Source organism: Lepisma saccharinum, chromosome 13 (genome assembly GCF_977018435.1).
Source record: "Lepisma saccharinum chromosome 13, izLepSacc3.1, whole genome shotgun sequence".
Classification (NCBI taxonomy): Eukaryota; Metazoa; Arthropoda; class Insecta; order Zygentoma; family Lepismatidae; genus Lepisma; species Lepisma saccharinum.
This window is the reverse complement of record NC_139241.1, coordinates 10,804,234-10,824,257: the sequence shown is the minus strand read 5'-3', so window position 1 is coordinate 10,824,257 and position 20,024 is coordinate 10,804,234. Positions and strand designations below refer to the sequence as shown.

Below are 20,024 nucleotides of genomic sequence, written 5' to 3'. Positions count from 1 at the left end.
TCGCTAAAAGTAAAAGTGTGGGATGGAAACGAAATGGAAATGATGTTTATCTCTGAACAATTTATTCCAGTGCAGACATTGCTCTTGGCTACGACCATTTAACATTAACATTCACATTTTCAACATGAATAATGGAAATATGATTATATAAATTACATATATGTATAAAATACATATATATATATAATAATCAGTGTTATAATCATATTAATTACTTAAAGCATAGCATTTATAATTCCAATATATATGCGCATCGGGAAGGGAAAAAATGCGTAAAAATGTATCGTTCTTTTATCATTTCCATAAATACCTACACAGATCATCGATGCATATCGAAATTTTTTCTAAACGACTCCACAGCTGTCTCTTATCCATGTTTGTTTATACTTCGTTTCGTACAAAAAACATTTTTAATACTTAGTAACTTTTTCCGCATACTGAACCTTCATTTAGATTAATTGATTGATTGAATTGTTGTTTTAAGTCCACTTTATGCACAGAAAGGCTAATCGGGACTGGACCTACAGTTTAAAGTGGGATCCGAACCACTGTACCATGTGCCTCCACCGGGTACCTTCATTTAGAGTATGATTTTCTTGTTTAATGTTTGAAGAACATCCGCATATGCAAAGTTAGGCCTAATACCCAGTGTAAGAGTCAAGTTTCTATCGCTTTTTGTACAAAAGTTACGTGTGTTCAAAATCTCGATTGCGTGATTTTTTGGACATTCGTTATTTTGTTGCTAACTTTTCCACACCTCGTTCAGGAAAAGGCTGTAATATCAGGTTGACAGTTTACTCACAAAGCTTATCCCGCACATACAATTCTATTTCTTTTTAATTTTAGAAACCGTGGAACTATTTATTCTTTACATTAAATGGTATATTATGAAAATTTAACCTGGTTCCTGTACACTCATTTTTTTCGATGTCATGCTGATTTTTATTTTGGTTATTCTGTTCGAATGCTAACTAAATGAACATCATTTCTGTTTTTAACAATAAAAATAAGAAGGTTTTTACTTATTTGTAACTTGAAATGAACAATGCCAATTTCCACGGAGGTGGGAGGTTGCTGATTGGTTGATTGATTCATTATTCACCTTAAGGATTACAATGATCCATAGTTTCGTCGATTACAAGGTATCACATTACATTGCATATTACAAGAGTACATTCCAATATAAAATGTATTTGAACATTACATAGATATTGAGTGTACAAACATATATTCGTAACGATATAAGGATTAACGAAGTAGACATATATGTTTATCGCTCTTTATATTCCATCCTTCATATTCATTTGGTTCCTTCATTTTGCTAGGAATTAATTCACTTTGTAGCAGAGCCCGAAATCATTGTAGACTGGTGGGGGAGGAAGATCTTAATTTACACACCCACCCACATAAATATAATAAATAATTCATGCATATGAATTATTATAAAACACATTTATTATTACATATAAAAGTAAATCACCAAATATTTAAATATGTACATTGTTAAGCAATGAAGCAATTCATCTGTTACTTTAATATATATCAGATATTTATGAAGCAGCAAAGTACGTAATTTCTATACCAACTGGTCAAAAATGTTCATAAATTACAAAATGATTGAAATTGTTTTATTATGTATGAGCTTTTGTTTAGTTTTTGCTTTATGTTAATATAAATCAATAAGGTTTCATACTTTTATCTGTCTTGCATTTTCGTTTTATTTTTATCGTAGCAATTAGCCAAAAATGGTAGAAAAACGAAGTAAAATAAAGCAAATGAATCAATCGTTTTTTTTATTGTGCATGTATTATTACTGGTGTAAATCTGTTAATGGTTACTTGAAAGTGAGTGAGTGAAAGATAAGTGAAATCATGCAACACTCAAATGCATGTTTTCACTCTCTAATGCATGTTTGAAGTATATTTGAAGTCAAAAGTAATTGCATATCTTTGTTGTTACAACCCAAACTCTCCCCCCGAATATTTTTGGTGGGGGGGATTTTTAGACCAAGATAGTCGGTGGGAGGGAAATTCCCCCTGTCCCCCCAGAATTTCGCACCCTGCTCTGTAGTACATGTTTTCTAGGAGGAGTTGCGTTTTCTGAATTGCTTCTTCCACATTTGCTTGCAGTGATTAGATGATTTATTGTATATCAACAGTCCTGTATGGTCAATATTTCTTTTTTGATCTGTAGTCTTATTGATTTTAAGTGTGAGTCATATTGATTTGATTCACTGACTATTTCGACGCCCCACTCTCTCAACTGCCACGTTCAGAGCTTATGATTGCAGAAAAAAGCACGTGTTATTTGTCGAATGTGCAGATGATTGACAGACAGGCACTGGAATAATTGCTTAAGCATTGGTCCTTAATGAGGCTGGAATTGCGTTGCGTCAGACACAGCGGAAGATTAGTGCGTTAACCTGCTAGAAGTGCAAGCGCTTCTTGGTCATTGACCTTGACCACTGGGTCACTGAACTTGCTCCGGATGACCGAAATTCTGTTTTTCCAGCTCCTTCTGCACATGTTTGGATCTGGTTTCTCTGTACAGCGCATTCATCAATTTAACACTTTCATCTGTTCGAGAAGGCATGGACACGCTCAGCCCTAGGGAAGGGCTACTGACACAAGAATCAAATCAAAATACGATTGATTAATTGATAAATGTTTAACAACATTAACAACGAGGGACCCGTTTACAAATAATGGTTACCGTCCAAGCCTTCAAATCAAGGGGTTCGGGTTAGATAACCGTTGAGGCACATAGTGGTTGGGATTCCAGTTCAGTCCAGATTAGTTTTGGTTAGGTTAGGTGCCTAACTGTGCATAAAGTGGACTTAAAACATAAACTCAAACAATTAATCGACAACATCACTAATAATGATTATTATTATAACTATTAACATTTTAGAAGTCTTCCTCCGTGGCTGCGCGGTCTAAGGCGCTGTGCTTTGGACTCCCGACTGCGGGACGGCATGGGTTCGAGTGCGCCTGGGTTCTGTCTCTCGGTTTTCGGCCTGTGTACAGGGCCGGTGGCAACCCACCATCGTGAGGAAATTGGGGAGCTACGAGTGAGTAGCGTAACCCGGTCATAAAAATTTCCTATAATGGCTGGGAGTTCGACGTGCTGACCCCACGTCACCTCATTACCGGTTGAAGATCTCCACACCTCTAGGTAGGATTGTGGGAGGGAGACTGGCAGTCGGGAGATCGGTCTAGGCCCTTTAAGGGCTCTCGAGGCAGGGGTTATTTATTATATTTATTTATTATTGATTAACATTTTAGTATCCTTGGGCAACTTAGTTGAAATATACGTATTTCGTGTTTTTTGTTATATAGTCACTTTTATGTCACTTTTGGCTAATCGTGTCGATGAGTGATAATTGGGGCTCGGAAGTTGAAGACCTTAAAATAGAAAAAAAAAGACCTATAAAAGAACATAAAAAAGGAAAAAAGGACGTATAAATGTGATCCAAATTAATTAATAACTTTATTTTAATTACATATTTAATGAATAAAAAAAATACAAAATTCTGGTGGTATGGAACACACAGTGCGAAAAACTGAAAGCTTGAAAACAAGAGAAAGTTGCCACTTACAGCGCGATCTTCCAGACAAGTTACGGTTAAAGGACCTTGTACCGTACCTGCTTCAGTCGTCCAAAAATATATTTACTTATTTCTTATTTTATTTCTTTACTACAGAAAGGATGTTTAAGAGGTGATGAACTGATGATGATTCGAATTGAGAATGGGCAGTAAAAACGTAGTCGAAAGAAGGTGAAGTTGCAAAAAAAGCCGTTAAAACCTAAAAAAAAGGGCTAAAAAAGGACCAATAAGCCAAAAAACGCCGAAAAAGGCAAAAAAGGACAAATAAAACCCACCCTTTTCTGGCCTACAATGACCCAAAATGAACATATATTATGTTGGGCCTCGTCTTCGGACACTAGGGAAAAAAGAGGATTTTTCCGCAACTTCCGTGCCCTAGTGATAATTAACCGTGGATAAAATTGGTAAAAAGGACACTCACAGAAAACCCATTTCCACAGGAGTGCCCATGCCCTCAGATCATGTCCTATTCTAGATAAAGTATTTAATTACGACAGCCTGTCTACTATCATCATATTACTGAAAGTAATTTTTCAAGAATTTAATTGAACACTTTACTTCAACTGCTCCCCTTCCAGTAAATTTTTAATTTTCTTTATATAATCCATTAAATATGGTGTACGTAGTAGCAAAAGTGAATTGGAACCAGCTAAATTAAATGAATTACTAAGGAAATATATTTTGATTCCCCCTCCCATCCGGTCTCATCGCACATGTTGCAAAAAGGTGCCAAAGTGTAAAGTTTGGGTACTTTAAGATGTGTATAGTAGATAAATGTATAATAATAACCCGTGACGTAACAGCCCGTGAGAGCCAGGGCCTTCCTACCAACTGCTGGCCCAATTCAACAGGTCTTAGCAGAAGTGGGAAGTGGGCACAGGAGAGAAGTTGTTACAGATCACGGTGCGGGACAGGTAAATAAGTTTTCATAAATCTGACTTCACCTCTGAATTCCTGGTGAAATTCTAGCCCAAAACAATACCCAACATGCTCCCCTTCCCATTTAAAGAAATGAGACGCCAAGGGTCCCGGTTTCGAATCCCGCTCGGGCTTGGTTGTTTGTGAATGTCCATTCATCAATTTCATCACTCATCCCCATCTTCGCAAATTAGCCAAGAGGCACAAAACGCGAAGTAAAATAAACAATCAATCAATCATTCAATCAACCATTTAAAGAAATGAAGTTGGATCCAAGATGGCGGTCACCAAGATGGCGCACGTTGTCATGACATGCACCAAAACGTTTCCCCCTAGGCCAAACATATTACTATTATGACCTATTGCTCCAATCTACATTCCCTTTCATTTTATAAGGGGTGGTCAGGGACTTTTGACTCACCCTGTATGTACATGTTGAATTTTTTATTATTTAAAGGGAACCCCGAATTACACGCCTTGGGGCTTGATGGCGAGATCGAAAGTAGAGCACTTGATGCTTTCGACCACCAAAGGCAATGGTGATTCACATGTCTACCTTTTTCCTTTGGCAATAATATAATCTTGCGAATCTATCTTTCGTTCGTATTCAGAAACTCACAATTCCTGGATGTCTGCTTCCTCCCGTCGATCGAGACTACAAAGAACTCTCCGATGACCTTGAGATAGCGGCTCTGCTCCATTTCTTCCCGGGTGAATGGAGCGATATCACTGCTACAGTGGCAGTAGCTGTACCGTTGGAGCATTGCTAACACACTGAAGGGGGCAGGAATGACGTCAAAGTTTCTTTCAAATTAAATCCTCTCCAGAGTGCGAAACCATTGAAAGGGTGAGGGAAGGGAGATCTTAATTAAAATACATACCAAGGGTTGCTCAGAAAGTAATGCCCACCAATTTATTTTCTTGGAAACTGTTTATTCAAATTGTATGATAATCGCTCACAGTACAACTAAATGTTTACTTTATACATGTTATATTTCTACATAATGTCCATCGACATCCACGGCCTTACACCAGCGCCAAACAAAGCTCGTCTCACCGCGGCCGATCATGCAGCTCCATTTTTCCATTTCCTGAACCCTTAACTCTCTGCACCCACCATCGAAAAGTGCTCCTATCGACCAAAGAACTTCCATACACAGCACAGCAACTGTTTGTGAATGTTTCCCACACTGTCTTTCTCCGCCACTAAGAATTCAATTACAATTTGGTGTTTGTAATAATATGTGTCACTCACAGACGCCATTTTCACAGACCACTACTGCGGCGCTATCTGTCAGACGACCATGTACTTACACACATGTGGGCATTACATTTCAATGTTGCTACCCTTCCATTTGCACACTGCTCTCTTCATTCTGGAATGAGAAAAAAAATGTGGGGCACTACTGAGCAACTCTCGTATGTACATACGTATATACATACATACATACATACATACATACATACATACATACATGAATTATTAATATTATATTATTACATACTGTATAAAAAGTAAATTACTAAATATTTACATATATATTATTATTATTATTATTATTATTATTATTATTATTAAATATGTATACAAAAGGAATCATTTTTTCTTCTCTGTATGTCAGATACTTATAAAGCAGCAAACTATGAGCTGGTTAATAATGCCAATAAATAACAAATTAGTTCAAATTATATTATTATTGTATATTAGTTTTTGCACAAATCAATTAGATTTCATTCATATATTCATGATATCATCAATCATTCACATCTTCGCGATTAGCCGAAAGTGGAAGAAAAGTGAAGTAAAATAAACGAAATCAATCCAACCATTAATAGATCTACACCAATAGCACTTGTAGAGTTTCGGTTTGTATACACTATATCTTATTAATTAAATAACAATTTCCTCCTTTAAGTTACATCCTTCCTCTTTATATTTATTAATTAGATGAAAATCACCTAACTTGTTACGCCTTTCGTGCTGTGTGTGTATTATATAATGTTCTTTGCACACTTCGCATAGCAATTGCAAATATTTACAGGTCTCACTTATAGCAATTCCGGACCACCTTCTTGGCCAAGCCCCGGGCCTCAACTTGTGACGTCATAAAATTTGCATCATATTAATGCTAAGAGCCCACCATGCCTAATCTAACAAGGAAAGCATTTAGTGTGACGTTAGAAGACGAAGGGAGGTGCTTGACCAAGAAAGGTGATTGAGAAGCGTGCCATCAGTGATACCCAAATACTAACCGGAATGTTACACGAATGTTTTCGTGTAAAGTACTGTCTGTTGTAAAAATGCTACAAGATTGTTTGGAAGCGTTTACGTAGCGTTTATGTTAGCAAAAATGTTATTCATAATGCTTCCGTGTAAATGGCCTTGAACGAGAGTAGCAAACTTACGGTGCGATGCTTACTTACAATAACATTACTTTTCGTGTCGGCAATGTTTCTGCGACACAGTGCAGGATACTCAAGACCAGAGCACTGCTGCACTTTTCCCATTAATTGCATCCATCTTGCAACTATATTATATACTTACTTTGCGTCTTGCCAATCTGCAAAGTGAAAAATTCGTGTATGTGCAGCGCACAGTTTTCATTTTTCTTAGCTACTCCCACCCCCTTTATCACAAAGTATAGTAAAGTCAGACTCATTTGTTTCGGGTTGGTTTTATTTACTTATTTCTTCTTGTCTTTATATCGTTCTGACTTTCTCTCTCCCTCTTTTTATCTCTTTGCTCATTTGTTTCTCTATTCTCTTTCTTTTCCGTTTTCTATCTTTCTTTTTCCTCATATTTCAATTTCTTTCTATTTTCTATTTTCCTACGTGTCTCTCGTTTTCTTTTTACTTGTTTCTCTCATTCGTTCATCCTGTTATTCTCCCTTTTCTCTAATTTTCTATCTTTTTGTTTCTCTACCATCTTTCTCTTCGTCCTGTTACACTTTTCTTTCTATATATCTTTTTTTCGTTTTTATCTTATCTTTCTCTCTCTCTCTTCTCCTGTTTTCTCTTTTCCTTTTTCTCTCATTACTCTCTCTCTCTCCTTTTCTTTCTTTTTGATTCTCTCACATCTTACTCTCTCTTTCTTCTTGTTTCTCTTTTTCCTTCTCTATCTCTTTTATCTTCTCTTGTTTATCTCATATTTCTCTTCTTTTTCTTTCTGTTCCTCTGGCCTTTTCTTCCTCTCTCTCTTGCTTCTCTCTCTCATACTCTTTCTCCTCCGATTATTTACCTATGTATTTCTTTTTCTTTATTTTATATTTTTCCCTCTGTTTCTCTGCCTTGAATTTTTCTCCTTTATCCGAACCACTATGTGCCTCCACCGTGTGCATGACTAATTGTTTTAAAAAGATTTGGATTTATGGGTAACAAGAATTAATTGAAGTTAATGCTGCGTAACATAATAAGTATTTTGCAGAGTCATGTAGCAATTTAAGCTAATATATTTATATTATTTTGGTGCCATTATTTAGGTATTAAGTAAGCACATAGGCTACCTTCAATAAACGTGTTCTTTAACAGTAACACTTGAGTATTTTAAAAATAAGGCTGTTATTTTTCGTCATTCAAAGCATAACTACATATATAACATGGTAATGTTTTCATTGGATGGCTACACGCAGCATACGTACATGCGCTTAGAGGTGTATATTTTTGATCTTCAAAGGCGAAGAGGTAGAGGAGTATCCACTCAAAATGACAGTTTCTGCAGTCCGTCAACAGCGGCGCTGGGTGACATCATCGCCTTGCAGCTTCGAGGCTTCGAGTAAAGTTGTGCAACCAATTGCTTAGATAAAAAGGCGCGAAGTCGAGAATCACAGCGAGTTTCTTAATGCCTCTTCATTATTCCGGTGCTAACGTGTTTATCCTTGTAAATGCACCTTTCAAGCTGGATAATCGCTGCTTGGATTGACACTCTGTGGCTTCGTTTGTAACTGTTTATCTTGGCGATTCTCCAGCGATTTCTTTTCTAGGTTTTAAAGTGAAGTGGCAGATCCAGTTTACGTGGGTGGACTTTAATGACTCCGGATGCCAGGTGTAAATTTCAGGTTCCTCTGTGGTCACACTGGATATGCAGGTAAACTCTTGCTCAGTACAGTGACGAAGTTAAGGAATTTTGTTCGGATGTGAGCTCTGTTTTTGAGTTTATGGCTACTAACAATCTTTCTTACTCTCTCTCTCTCTTTCCTTTGTATCGATCTCCTTATTTCTTTGAATTTTCTCTGCATCACTTTGAATCACTTTCTATGTATTTTTCTCCCATTCTTTGTATCCCTCTTTCTTTCTTTGTTTCTCAATTTTTTTAAAATTTTCTCCCATTCTTTGTATCTCACACTTTCTTTGAATTTTCTCCTTTTCTTTGTATCGCTCTCTTTGTTTGATTTGCCGGACCCTGTGGCCGAATGGTTAGCTCTCGCGCTGCAACGCTAGGGGTCCCGGGTTCGAATCCCTCTCGGGCTTGGTTGTTTGTGAATGTCCATTCATCAATTTCATCATTTAATCACTCATCCCCATCTTCGCAAATTAGCCAAGAGGCACAAAACGCGAAGTAAAATAAACTAAATCAATCAATCAATCAATCTTTGTTTGATTCTTTCTTTGAAATTTTTCCCATTCTTTGTGTCGTCGCTCGTTTTCTTTCTTTTTTGGTTTCTCTATTTTTTTAAGTTTCTCCCATTCTTTGTGTCGTTCGTTTTCTTTTTTTTGGTTTCTCCATTCTTTGAATTTTCTCCCATTCATAGTGTCGCTCGTTTTCTTTCTTCTTTTTTTTGGTTTCTCCATTTTTTAATTTCCTCCGATTCTTTGTGTGGCTCGTTTCCTTTTTTTTGTTTCTCCATTTTTTGAATTTTCTCCCATTTTTTATATTGCTCTTTTTCTTAATTTCTTTAAATTTTCTCTAAGTGTGGGGCGTTACCCCCACACCCCCTATACGAGTAGTAGGAAAGTATATATTATAAACTCAGGAAAGGAAGAGCCCCCCTCAAGCAGATTTGCTTACACTTAAAACAAGCTCAACATGAGCATATGAGCTTTTTGCTCAAGTGTGGAACCCTGTCTAATCCAAGATTTTTGTAAAAATGCCCTCGGGAATTTTTTGTGAAAGGAAGAGCCCCCTCAGATTGATTTGCCGATACTTACAAAAGTTGCATCAGCCAGATTTTTGTCCATAAACTTGTCAAAAATTGATATTTTTTTGGCTACGCCTGAAATTAAGCCACCCTCACCCACACCCATACATATTTACTTCAGGTTTAAGTTCAATTGGATACCAGGTTCAAATTGTTTATCTAATATTAAAACAATGCAATATGCAGAGACCCTCTAGAATTGCTCCGTGACACTCTCATTTCTTATATTATATGTTTGCATGTTTCTCCTCTGTGTCAGTGTGTACAATTCCCGAGACGGTAGTATTGATTTTTGTTTTGCATGTTTCTCCTCAGCGCCAGTACTTACAGAAATTCCCGAGCATTGAAGCTTTGCATGCAAACAATATTGCATCAGCCAATATTGTGAGAGTGGCTGAGGAGAACAGATGTGTTTTTACAGTGCTTCTCATACTTACAGGCCTGCTTGATTTAATATGAATATTAAATATATTGAACAATATTTTGCCTGATATTTGTTACATCTAGCTTGTTTGTTGTAATCCACTCTTATTTAGGGTCAGGCTTATATTTGTCCCAGCTTGTTATACAAAAATCAATACATAATACTCAGTGCTGGGTCATTGCCATTCAAGATATGCATGTTCGTGCAGGTATTTGCGGAAGGTCAGTGTGAATGAATATTTATTCTCTTTTTCCACTTGTGGGCTATTGGCTTTACAACCTGTCATAAGATAAGCATAGAGATTAGATTTAAAACCCAGGAAATTTTATATAAATACCAAAGCCAAAAATATTAACACACATACACACATACACACACATATATATACACACAAATCACACAGCTGAACCCAACTGATATTTTTTATTCAGTATAAAGTTTTGAATTGAAACCCAGGAAATTGTATATAATAAACAACAGCAAAAATGCCAAATCAAAAATATTGCAATCAGTGCAATAAAAATATATTTAGCTCTAATTGGGCCAGACACCAAAAGATTTGTAACCCAGACAAATACAGAACTCCCACAAAAATTTGCCCCAAATGCAATAGAAAATACAGCATGCAATACTTCACATATACACATAAAGATACTTGCTCTGCACAATCATCAATATTGCCCCCACAACCATCCACATCTGGTCTGAAAAGAAAGCATGAAGCACCTCTTAATGCCAGAGCAGCAAAGCAGCCACGCTATGAACCTATCCATAGCAGTTTTAATGCCCAACTTAGGGATTACCGGTTTGTATCAGAGCCAAGATGTGGCATTGAGAATTTTTTGAACAGTATAAATCCTGATCTGCAGGCAATTCTTAATGCACAAAATGGCTCTTATAAGCTGTCCCTCAAATTGTATACACAATATAAGAAGCCAAATGGCACAAAATTTACACAGCCCCACAAAACAGAAACTGTACCGGTATATTCAAATGCAAATTCAGACACAATAATAAGCAGTTTGATGGATCAATTGAATATTAAACACTCTGAATTTGCAGCAAAAGAGTCTGGATGGAGCCTATGCGGCTCTCCACACAAGTTATATGTTAATATTTCTGAATTCAGCCCATTACAAGGATCTACATATCTGCCATTACCTGCCAATATTAAAAACAGAAGAGCCGTGGTTAATATAGAAAATACCGACCAGAAATGCTTTTTGTGGTGTATATTAGCTGCTTTGTATCCAGTTTCAAGGAATCCTCAGAGAATAAGTTATTACAAACAATATGAACATGATTTTGATGAGGCAATGGAGGGTTTAGAATATCCAATGTCTGTTCAGAATATTGATAAATTTGAAAAAAAGGCCAGGCATATTAATGGCAAACAATTATCTATTAATGTATTTATTTGTTCCACTGGTCGTGATAATTGCTTGATAGCACCTCTCAGAATCAGTACACTTGATGATGAATCTGCTATTCCAATTCATTTGCTCTTAATTGAAGGGGATGGCACATATCATTACACTCTGATACATAATCTTGAAGCTTTAGTGAGAACACAACTAGATAAATCCAATATAATATTCAAGTTGTGCAGAAGATGCTTAGCTGTATTTGATGGTAAAAAAATAATAAAAGGGGTTTGTAAAGTGAATGCAGAAATTGCTAAAAACAAGTTAATTGAGCATCTGAAATATTGTGGCAACCATAAACCTGTTCATATGGTGATGCCTAATCCAAGTGAAAATGCAAAATTCAAAAAGTTTGAAGCCTTGTTGGAACACCCAGCATATATTGTCTGTGATTTTGAATCAAACCTCAAACCTCTTGCATTCTGCAATCCAGATCCTGAAGAATCTTCAATTACACCATACCAGCTACATGAACCTTCCAGCTTTTATTATGTGGTTGTACAGGATGGTGTTGTTAGTAAAAAAGATTCATACATGGGACCAGATGCCATCAAAATATTTGCACATAAAATAGAAAATGAGTGCCGTGACATAGCATCTAATATTTTATTAAAATCAAAACCCATGTTGCCTTTAACAGAGAAACAGATTGAAGATTTCAACAATGCAGAAAAATGCCCGGTATGTGATTCTGAATTTTCAGATACAAATATCAAGGTGAAACACCATTCTCATACAGATGGTAAATTCTTAATGGCCCTGTGTAATAGCTGTAATATTAAGATCAAGAGACCAAAATTTGTCCCCATATTTTGCCATGGAGCATCCAATTATGATTTCCATCATTTGATCAGATATGAGGGGTTTGACAAGCAGAATTTAAATATTTTAGCTGAAAATGATGAGAAATATATTGCTATTAGCAAAATAATTAAAGTTAATGGTGTTCCTATTCACATAAGATTTCTTGATTCTTACAGAATTTTATCGGCTAGCCTGGCTACACTGGCCACTCAATTATCTGATGATCAATTCAAAATTACATGTGCCTTGTTTCCAAATCAGGACCTGAAATTAATTAGGCGGAAGGGTGTATATCCATATGATTATGTTACAGATTTTTCTAAATTTGATGAATGTTCTTTGCCACCACAAGAAGAGTTTTACAGCAAAATCAGAGGATCTGGAATCACTGATGAAGATTATCACCATGCCCAATTGATGTGGAACAATTTAAAATGCCAGACATTTGGTGATTATCACATGGCATATTTAAAACTTGATGTGACCCTCTTAGCTGATATATTGCAGGCATTCAGAAAATCTTCCATGCAAAATTATAAACTGGACCCAATATATTTTTACAGTGCCCCGGGCCTAGCATGGTCTTCAATGTTTTTGAACACTAAAATGCAATTGGATTTGATCCCAGATCAAAATAAGTATCTGTTTATGGAGCAAGATATAAGAGGAGGCATGGTGCAATGTTCCCAGAGATATGCCAGAGCAAATAACAAATATATGCCTGATTATGATCCAGAATTGCCATCAAATTATATACTGTATGTAGATGCCAACAGCCTCTATGGTCACGCTATGATGGATAAATTGCCATATGCAGGGCTTGAATGGGTTGAAGATTTCAATATTGAAGATCTTCAGGACTTTGATGACAGTAATTATGGCCTCTTCTTAGAGGTTGATCTGACAATTCCTGATGATTTGCACAACAAATTTTCTGATCTGCCCCCAATTCCCGAGGTTAAGTGCTCACCTGGCTCTAAACAGAAGAAGCTCATGATGACACTGGAGCCAAAACAGGGTTATGTCATATATTACAAAAACCTCCAGTTCCTGATGCATCATGGTGTTCAAGTGACCAAACTTGGCAAAGTCTTAAGGTTCAGGCACTCAGAATGGTTGAAACCATATATTGATACAAACACGGAGCTTCGAACATCTGCAAAGAGCCAATTTGATAAGGCCTTGTTTAAATTGATGGTCAATTCTGTATATGGCAAAACAATTGAAAATGTCAGAAAACATACCGATGTTAAAATAATTACTGACCCCAGCCTGAGCAAAAAATTGGTTGCAAAGCCTAATTTCAATTATAGAAGAATTTATGATGAAAATATGGCACTTTTCAACATGAAAAAAACAAAGATTAAGTTTGATAAACCTATTTATGTAGGGGCTGCAATATTGGAATTGGCCAAATTACATATGTTAATATTGTATTATGATGTGTTGAAACCTTTTTATAAGGATCGTGTAAAATTGATGTACATGGACACGGATAGTTTTGTTCTTGATATTCAAACAGAAGATGTTTATCAAGATATAGCACAGCCTGAATTGTTTAAATATTTTGATACCAGTGAACATAAAGAGATTCAACACCACCACAACAAAAAGGTGCCCGGCAAGTTAAAAGATGAGACACTTGGTGATGTTATTGTGGAATTTGCTGGGTTAAGTGCCAAGATGTACAGTTTTAAAACATGTAGTGGTGTTGCTGCCAAAAAGGCCAAGGGCATTGGCAAAGTAACTGTGGAAAAAGAGCTTGAATTTGAAGATTATAAAAATTGCCTCAAATCCCAGAGTTTAATCAGAACATCAGAATCCAGAATTCAGAGTGTGGATCACTTATTGACTAGCAATATTGTAAGAAAAGTGGCTTTGGACCCACATGATGATAAGAGATGTATTTTATCATGTGGTATACATACTTTACCATGGGGTCATTGTGATTTGAAAAATGGGAATCAATGCCCAATTCCAGAGCATGATTTGAAATAAATAAACATGCCTATGAACTTATTTGGGTTCAAAAAACAGGCTATTATGGACCTGCCAACACCACAACCCTCTTCTGATATGCTGTCTAAACTGAGTGGCTTGTTAATTATTCATCTGAACAGCATACTTACAGATATTGATGATGAAACAGGCAAAATATTGTACATATTTAACAATAATTTAAATCATTACCAATTACCTGTAGGTGGGCAATTGCAATTTATTACAACTCCTGAGGGTGATGTTAAAATTTCAATAGGGAGAAATATTTATAGAATTAAGCACTCAAACATGGTTTCTGGCACTGTTTATACTGTTTCTGCTGGTGATTGCTTATATATTGAGGTCCCTGGATCTTATGATAAGCTTATACCTTTTTTTATAGAATTAAGAATCAGATATTCTATAATAAATAACCACTAAAACAAAATGCCTAATGATATTTTTGGCCATACAAGACATGAAGATCACAGTGATGAGATTTTGATGCTTGATGTCAGAGTCAAGAAATTAAGAAGTGATTTACAAGCTTTACAAACTACACTCAATGCCAGTCTTCAATTAGAAATTACAAATTTGCAATCACAATGCATGGACCCTCTTCTTAAAATTGATTCTGAACTCAAATTGTTGCTTCAGAAATATACTGATTTGGCCACATTGGATAATTTTCAAAGTTTGGAAGAAGCTGTAGCAGCTCTTCAAGCCAAATTTAAGACCCAAGCCACCAATTCTGAGCAATTGAAACAGCAATTAGAAGAGCAAATAAATAATGTCCAGGCACAGCTCCAAACAATTGTCAAAAGCATAAAATCACAAGAAGATTTTGATCTAGTGATTTCCACTCTAAAGGAACAGATTCAGTCACTCCAAATACCTAATCTGGACCCCTTGAACAATGCCATAGCCGAGGTTAAAGAAAAAATTGAGACACTTGAAAATTTTATGAACAATTTGCCATCTTCTGATGCTTTGAATGCAATAACTCGGAGTGTTGCAAATATTAAGCTGCAACTTGAAACATATGAAGATTTTGGAAAAATTCAAAGTTCCATAACCCATCTTGAAGGTACAATAGCAGCAGTGCAAAGTGATTTGGCAAATGTACTAGAATCCCGATTGCCTGGAATTGTAGATACCCTTGTCAGTGTCCAGCACCAAATCACAAAGCTTGAAAACCTCAACACTGAATCTGAACTATCTCATTTTCATCACTTGATTGATGATATCCAAACAAAACTTGAAATTTTACAACAATCCACACCCTCTCAGGCAGATATAGCCCTGCTCCAAAATGCTATGCAAAATGTGGCTGATGCTTCTGAATTAAACAATATAAAATTGGCACTTGAATTTTTGCAAAATACAGTATCAAATCTTCCTACATCACAGGAACTTAAAAATATTAAGAGGGCAGTGAATAGGATATTGAAATCAGAAGATATCAAGAATATCCAGGCAGAGATCAAACATCTCACTCAGACAGTGGCCACTCTTCCAACCAATCAACATATTAATGAACTGCATGCCCTGTTTGAGGATATCAGAAGACAGGTCCATGATCTTACAGCTCAAAATTCAAAATTGGCAGTTGTTGAAAATTTGCAACAAATTGTAGCTAATATCAAGCAACAGCTAGGGACCATGGAATCCAATCAAGCAAATGCTCTGTCTGTTTTTGCCACCCAGCTACAAGAAATTGTGCAGCAATACAAGAAACTCGTTGTGGACATAAAAATCAAGCCAGGCCATGATGATGTTGTTAGAACCATCAATGAGCACCTTGAATCTGTAACAAGCAGATTGCTCACAGCAGAAAAGGAAATAACAGGCATAATCGAGAATCCAAAACATTCAGTAATTCTTGAATTGTACAGCATCCCCAACAAAGAATATGATTCTCCATTTACACCAGGAGGCAAAATATATATGCTGTCCCCTGCACAATTTTATTACCAATTTTTTGTTGGGGGCACATTGAGACCTATCAAGATCAAATATTGGCTTCAGCCACAGGCACACCACTACCCCACCTTATCAATAACAAATGCTGATAACAAAGTGAAAATCACCAGTGTAGAGTTACAGGATTTTACAGACCCCAATACATTAGAAACAGCCTATGCTGAAGATGATGGCTCTTTGGAATTTAAAATACAAATTGGAGACAAATTATATTTAGAAAATCCTGCAGTATCAGCTGCTGAACACCCCATAGTTGCAATATTCTTGTTTACATATTATGTCTAGACAAATTATTGTTGATGAATTACACAGACAGGCCAGACATAATTTTAAGAGACTCCCAGTAGTCACAAAGGGCATAGATGATTTATGGCAAAGCGACTTGATTGAAATGGCAAGTGGGCAGTTGAAAAACTTAGACAAAATCAACAAGGGCTACAAGTATCTACTCACTGTTATAGATACATTTTCAAAATTTGCCTGGGCTGTGCCACTCAAATCCAAGACTGGAAAATGTGTTACAGAAGCCATCAGGACAATCATCAATCAGAGTGGAAGATCCCCGCGCTATTTGCAAACAGATAATGGCAAAGAATTTTATAATTCAGTGTTTCAACAATTTATTAAAAGCCAGGCAATACAACATTATTCGAGTTACAGTGACCTCAAGGCCTCAATTGTAGATAGATTCAACAGAACCTTAAAAAATCTTATGTATAAGCAATTTACCCTCCAAGGTAATTATAAATGGATTAATATTCTTCCAGAACTTCTACATAAATATAACAGCTCGGTCCATTCCACAATCAACATGAAACCCTCTGAAGTAACTTCATCTGATGAGCAAAAATTGATCAGCACTGTTTATTATCCTAGATACCAGCCAACAACAAGAAAGGCCAAATACAAGGTGGGGGATCAAGTAAGAATAAGCAAATATAAGCACTTATTCAAGAGAGGCTTTACAAGAAACTGGAGCACTGAATTATTTACAGTGGTTCAAGTTAAACCTGGGACCCTTAACACATATATAATAAAGGATCACCGAGGAGAAATTCTCAAAGGCAGGTTCTATGAACAAGAGCTCAGCAAAACTAAACAGCCTGACACATATCTCATAGAAAAAATCATCCGCAGAAAAGGCAACAAGTTACTTGTCAAATGGCTGGGACTTCCAGAACACAGCTGGATCGATGCAAACAAAATAATAATATGAGCACCTGGGATGTTATAAAAAGGCTGCCAGAACCTGAACAACAGAATAAGAGAAATGGCAAATTGCTACCTGATAATATTAGGTGTCTTATTGTTGGGCCATCTGCTTGTGGTAAAACTACACTAATGGTTGATAATTTTTTATTGGCACCCAACTGGTTAGACTGGAAAAACAGGCACTTGTATATCTTCTCTAAGAGCTTGGAACAATTAAAATATCAGCAGCTGATGAAACTATATGATGGATTGGATATAGCCACTTTTGAACCAGATGTTAAGCCACTTCATGAATGTCTCGATAATTCTATTGTTGTGTTTGATGATATTATATTGGATAATCAAAACAAGGTTAGAAATTTCTTTACACAGGGCCGGCACAAAAACATTGATTGCTTCTACCTGGCACAGACTTTTTCAAAAATACCCAAGCAGCTGATCCGAGACAATAGCAATTTTATATGTGTGTTTCATCAAGACCATACCAACCTCAAACACATACATGATGAATATGTAGGTGGGGACCTGAGCTACAATGATTTTTCCAAGATTTGCAGCAAGTGCTGGAACCAGGACAGTTAGGGGTTTGTCACAATTGATATGACAAGAACACCCAATAGTGGCAAATACAGAAATAAAATCAACAATTTTCTAGACACTGAAACTTAAATAAATAACCATGAAAAGGCCAATCATTGATGATCTTAAATTAAGAGATTATCTTGTAAAAAGATTTAAGGGATGGAAATCAGAGAACCGTGGAATTTATGAAAAACACAAACAAACAGAACAGCCTGTAATTGATGCTATTAATAATTTAGGTAAAAATATCAAAACTGTTACAGAGCAAAATCAAAATTTGATCACAGAGCTTGTACCTGTCGCTGCAAGGAACATATTAGATTATCCATTCACCCCACTTTCCAGTATTCATACACCTAGTCCTATTGCTCCTAGAAGAATTGAGGCTAGTCAGGATCCTATTGAATTGGGTCTTCTTGCTCAAAAATATTTAACCACACCTAAAGACAATAAAGATGAGGTTTTTGGCTTATATGCTGACACAGAGCTTGATGGCAGCATCATACATAGAATTGGCAATTTCAGAGTAACATTTATGGGAGATGATATAATTGTATATTCAGAATCTCGACTTGGAGAAAAAGGTGCTTTTGTTAAGTATCTCGGAACACCTGGATTGTGGGAACTGATGACTAGGAAAAGGCCTGGCAGCTATACAGATCAGGATTATGAGTATTACAAAGAAATATTAATAAAATCAGATGCTCTATACCAGAACAATGATCCCACACAAAAAAGAGTCAAGTCTAGCAGTGGGGCAAAATACAATAATTTAATCAAGCCCATATGGTCACAGATCAAGACTGGCAGTGGAATCAAACAATACAACACCCTGCCTAAAGAATTTGTCTGGGTTGATGATGTCAGGAAACTTGAAGATAGGTTATTGGTGATAGCTGGGGAGGAAAATGCTGGGAACCACAATTTTTACAATGAAAAGGTTGGAATTATGGACATGATAAGCACAAAATTGTCTAATTTTATAGTGAATGACACTAAGGGGATTGGATATCTCATAAAAATTATTAATACTCTACCACCTAAATTTTGGAATATTTCTGAGGGTCGGGGTCTTGTTAATGATATTATAAACAAGCTGCCATTTGAACTACTTATTCCAGGCTATCAATATTGTGGTCCAGGCACAAAATTAGATCATAGATTAAACAGAGGGGATCCTGGTGTTAATCCCTTAGATGCTGCTTGTAGAGACCATGATATTGCATACAACACACATTCTGATCTTGACAAGAGACATGTTGCAGATAAGAAATTAGAAGAGGCTGCATTTGGTAGAATTGTAAGCAAAGATGCTTCTTTGAGTGAAAAAATAGCAGCATTGGGAACCACCATAGCTATGAGTACCAAACAAAAATTGGGGTGGGGGTTGTGAATATGTATATAATAAACCTACAATGAAGGCCAAGGGTGTTATGTATCAAATACCTTATGCAGGTCTCAAATCTCTTAAAACTATTGACAGTCTTTTGACCAAAAAACAGCGCAAGAAAAAAAATTCTTGTCTTGCAAAGGGGCATGGTATGAAATTGTTACTTAGTACCCCCCAATTAAAAAAATTACAGCAATCAAGAAAAAAATCACATGTGGGGGGATTTATATTTACCATCCCTGCCATCTTAGCTGCTCTCGGGGCTGTGGGGAGCTTGGCTGGGGGATCAGCTGCAATAGCAAAAACAGTAATAGATGCCAAGAAAAATAGGGCAGAATTAGATGAGCAGAAGCGCCATAACCTGGCAATGGAGAAACAGGGCAAAGGTGTTAAGAGAGCCATGAATAAGTTTAAAAAAAACAAGAGCCGCTTACAAACCAAGATATTGAAGCTTTAATCAAGCCACTGGGCATCAAATATTTTAGAGGTGTGTACATGTCTGATTCTTTACCAGAACAACCACTCAACAAAGAGTGTGGCATTGTTAATTTGGATAAGTACAAAA

At 36.4% G+C, this 20,024-nt stretch overlaps 1 protein-coding gene across 2 annotated transcripts in view; it reads left to right on the top strand.

The window, feature by feature from the left end:
- The window catches only part of LOC145997167 (glycine receptor subunit alpha-4-like), a 286,186-nt gene that overhangs the window by 125,437 nt on the left and 140,725 nt on the right, over positions 1 to 20,024 (top strand). Inside the window, exon 1 of one of the 2 annotated variants that reach the window (XM_083133850.1) lies at positions 8,394 to 8,609. The exons of the other annotated variant lie outside the window; for it this stretch is intronic. Coding sequence (XP_082989976.1) covers positions 8,551 to 8,609 — 59 coding nt within the window. The 5' untranslated portion in view covers positions 8,394 to 8,550. Of the gene's footprint in view, positions 1 to 8,393; positions 8,610 to 20,024 lie in introns of those variants that run through there. 2 annotated transcript variants of the gene reach the window in all.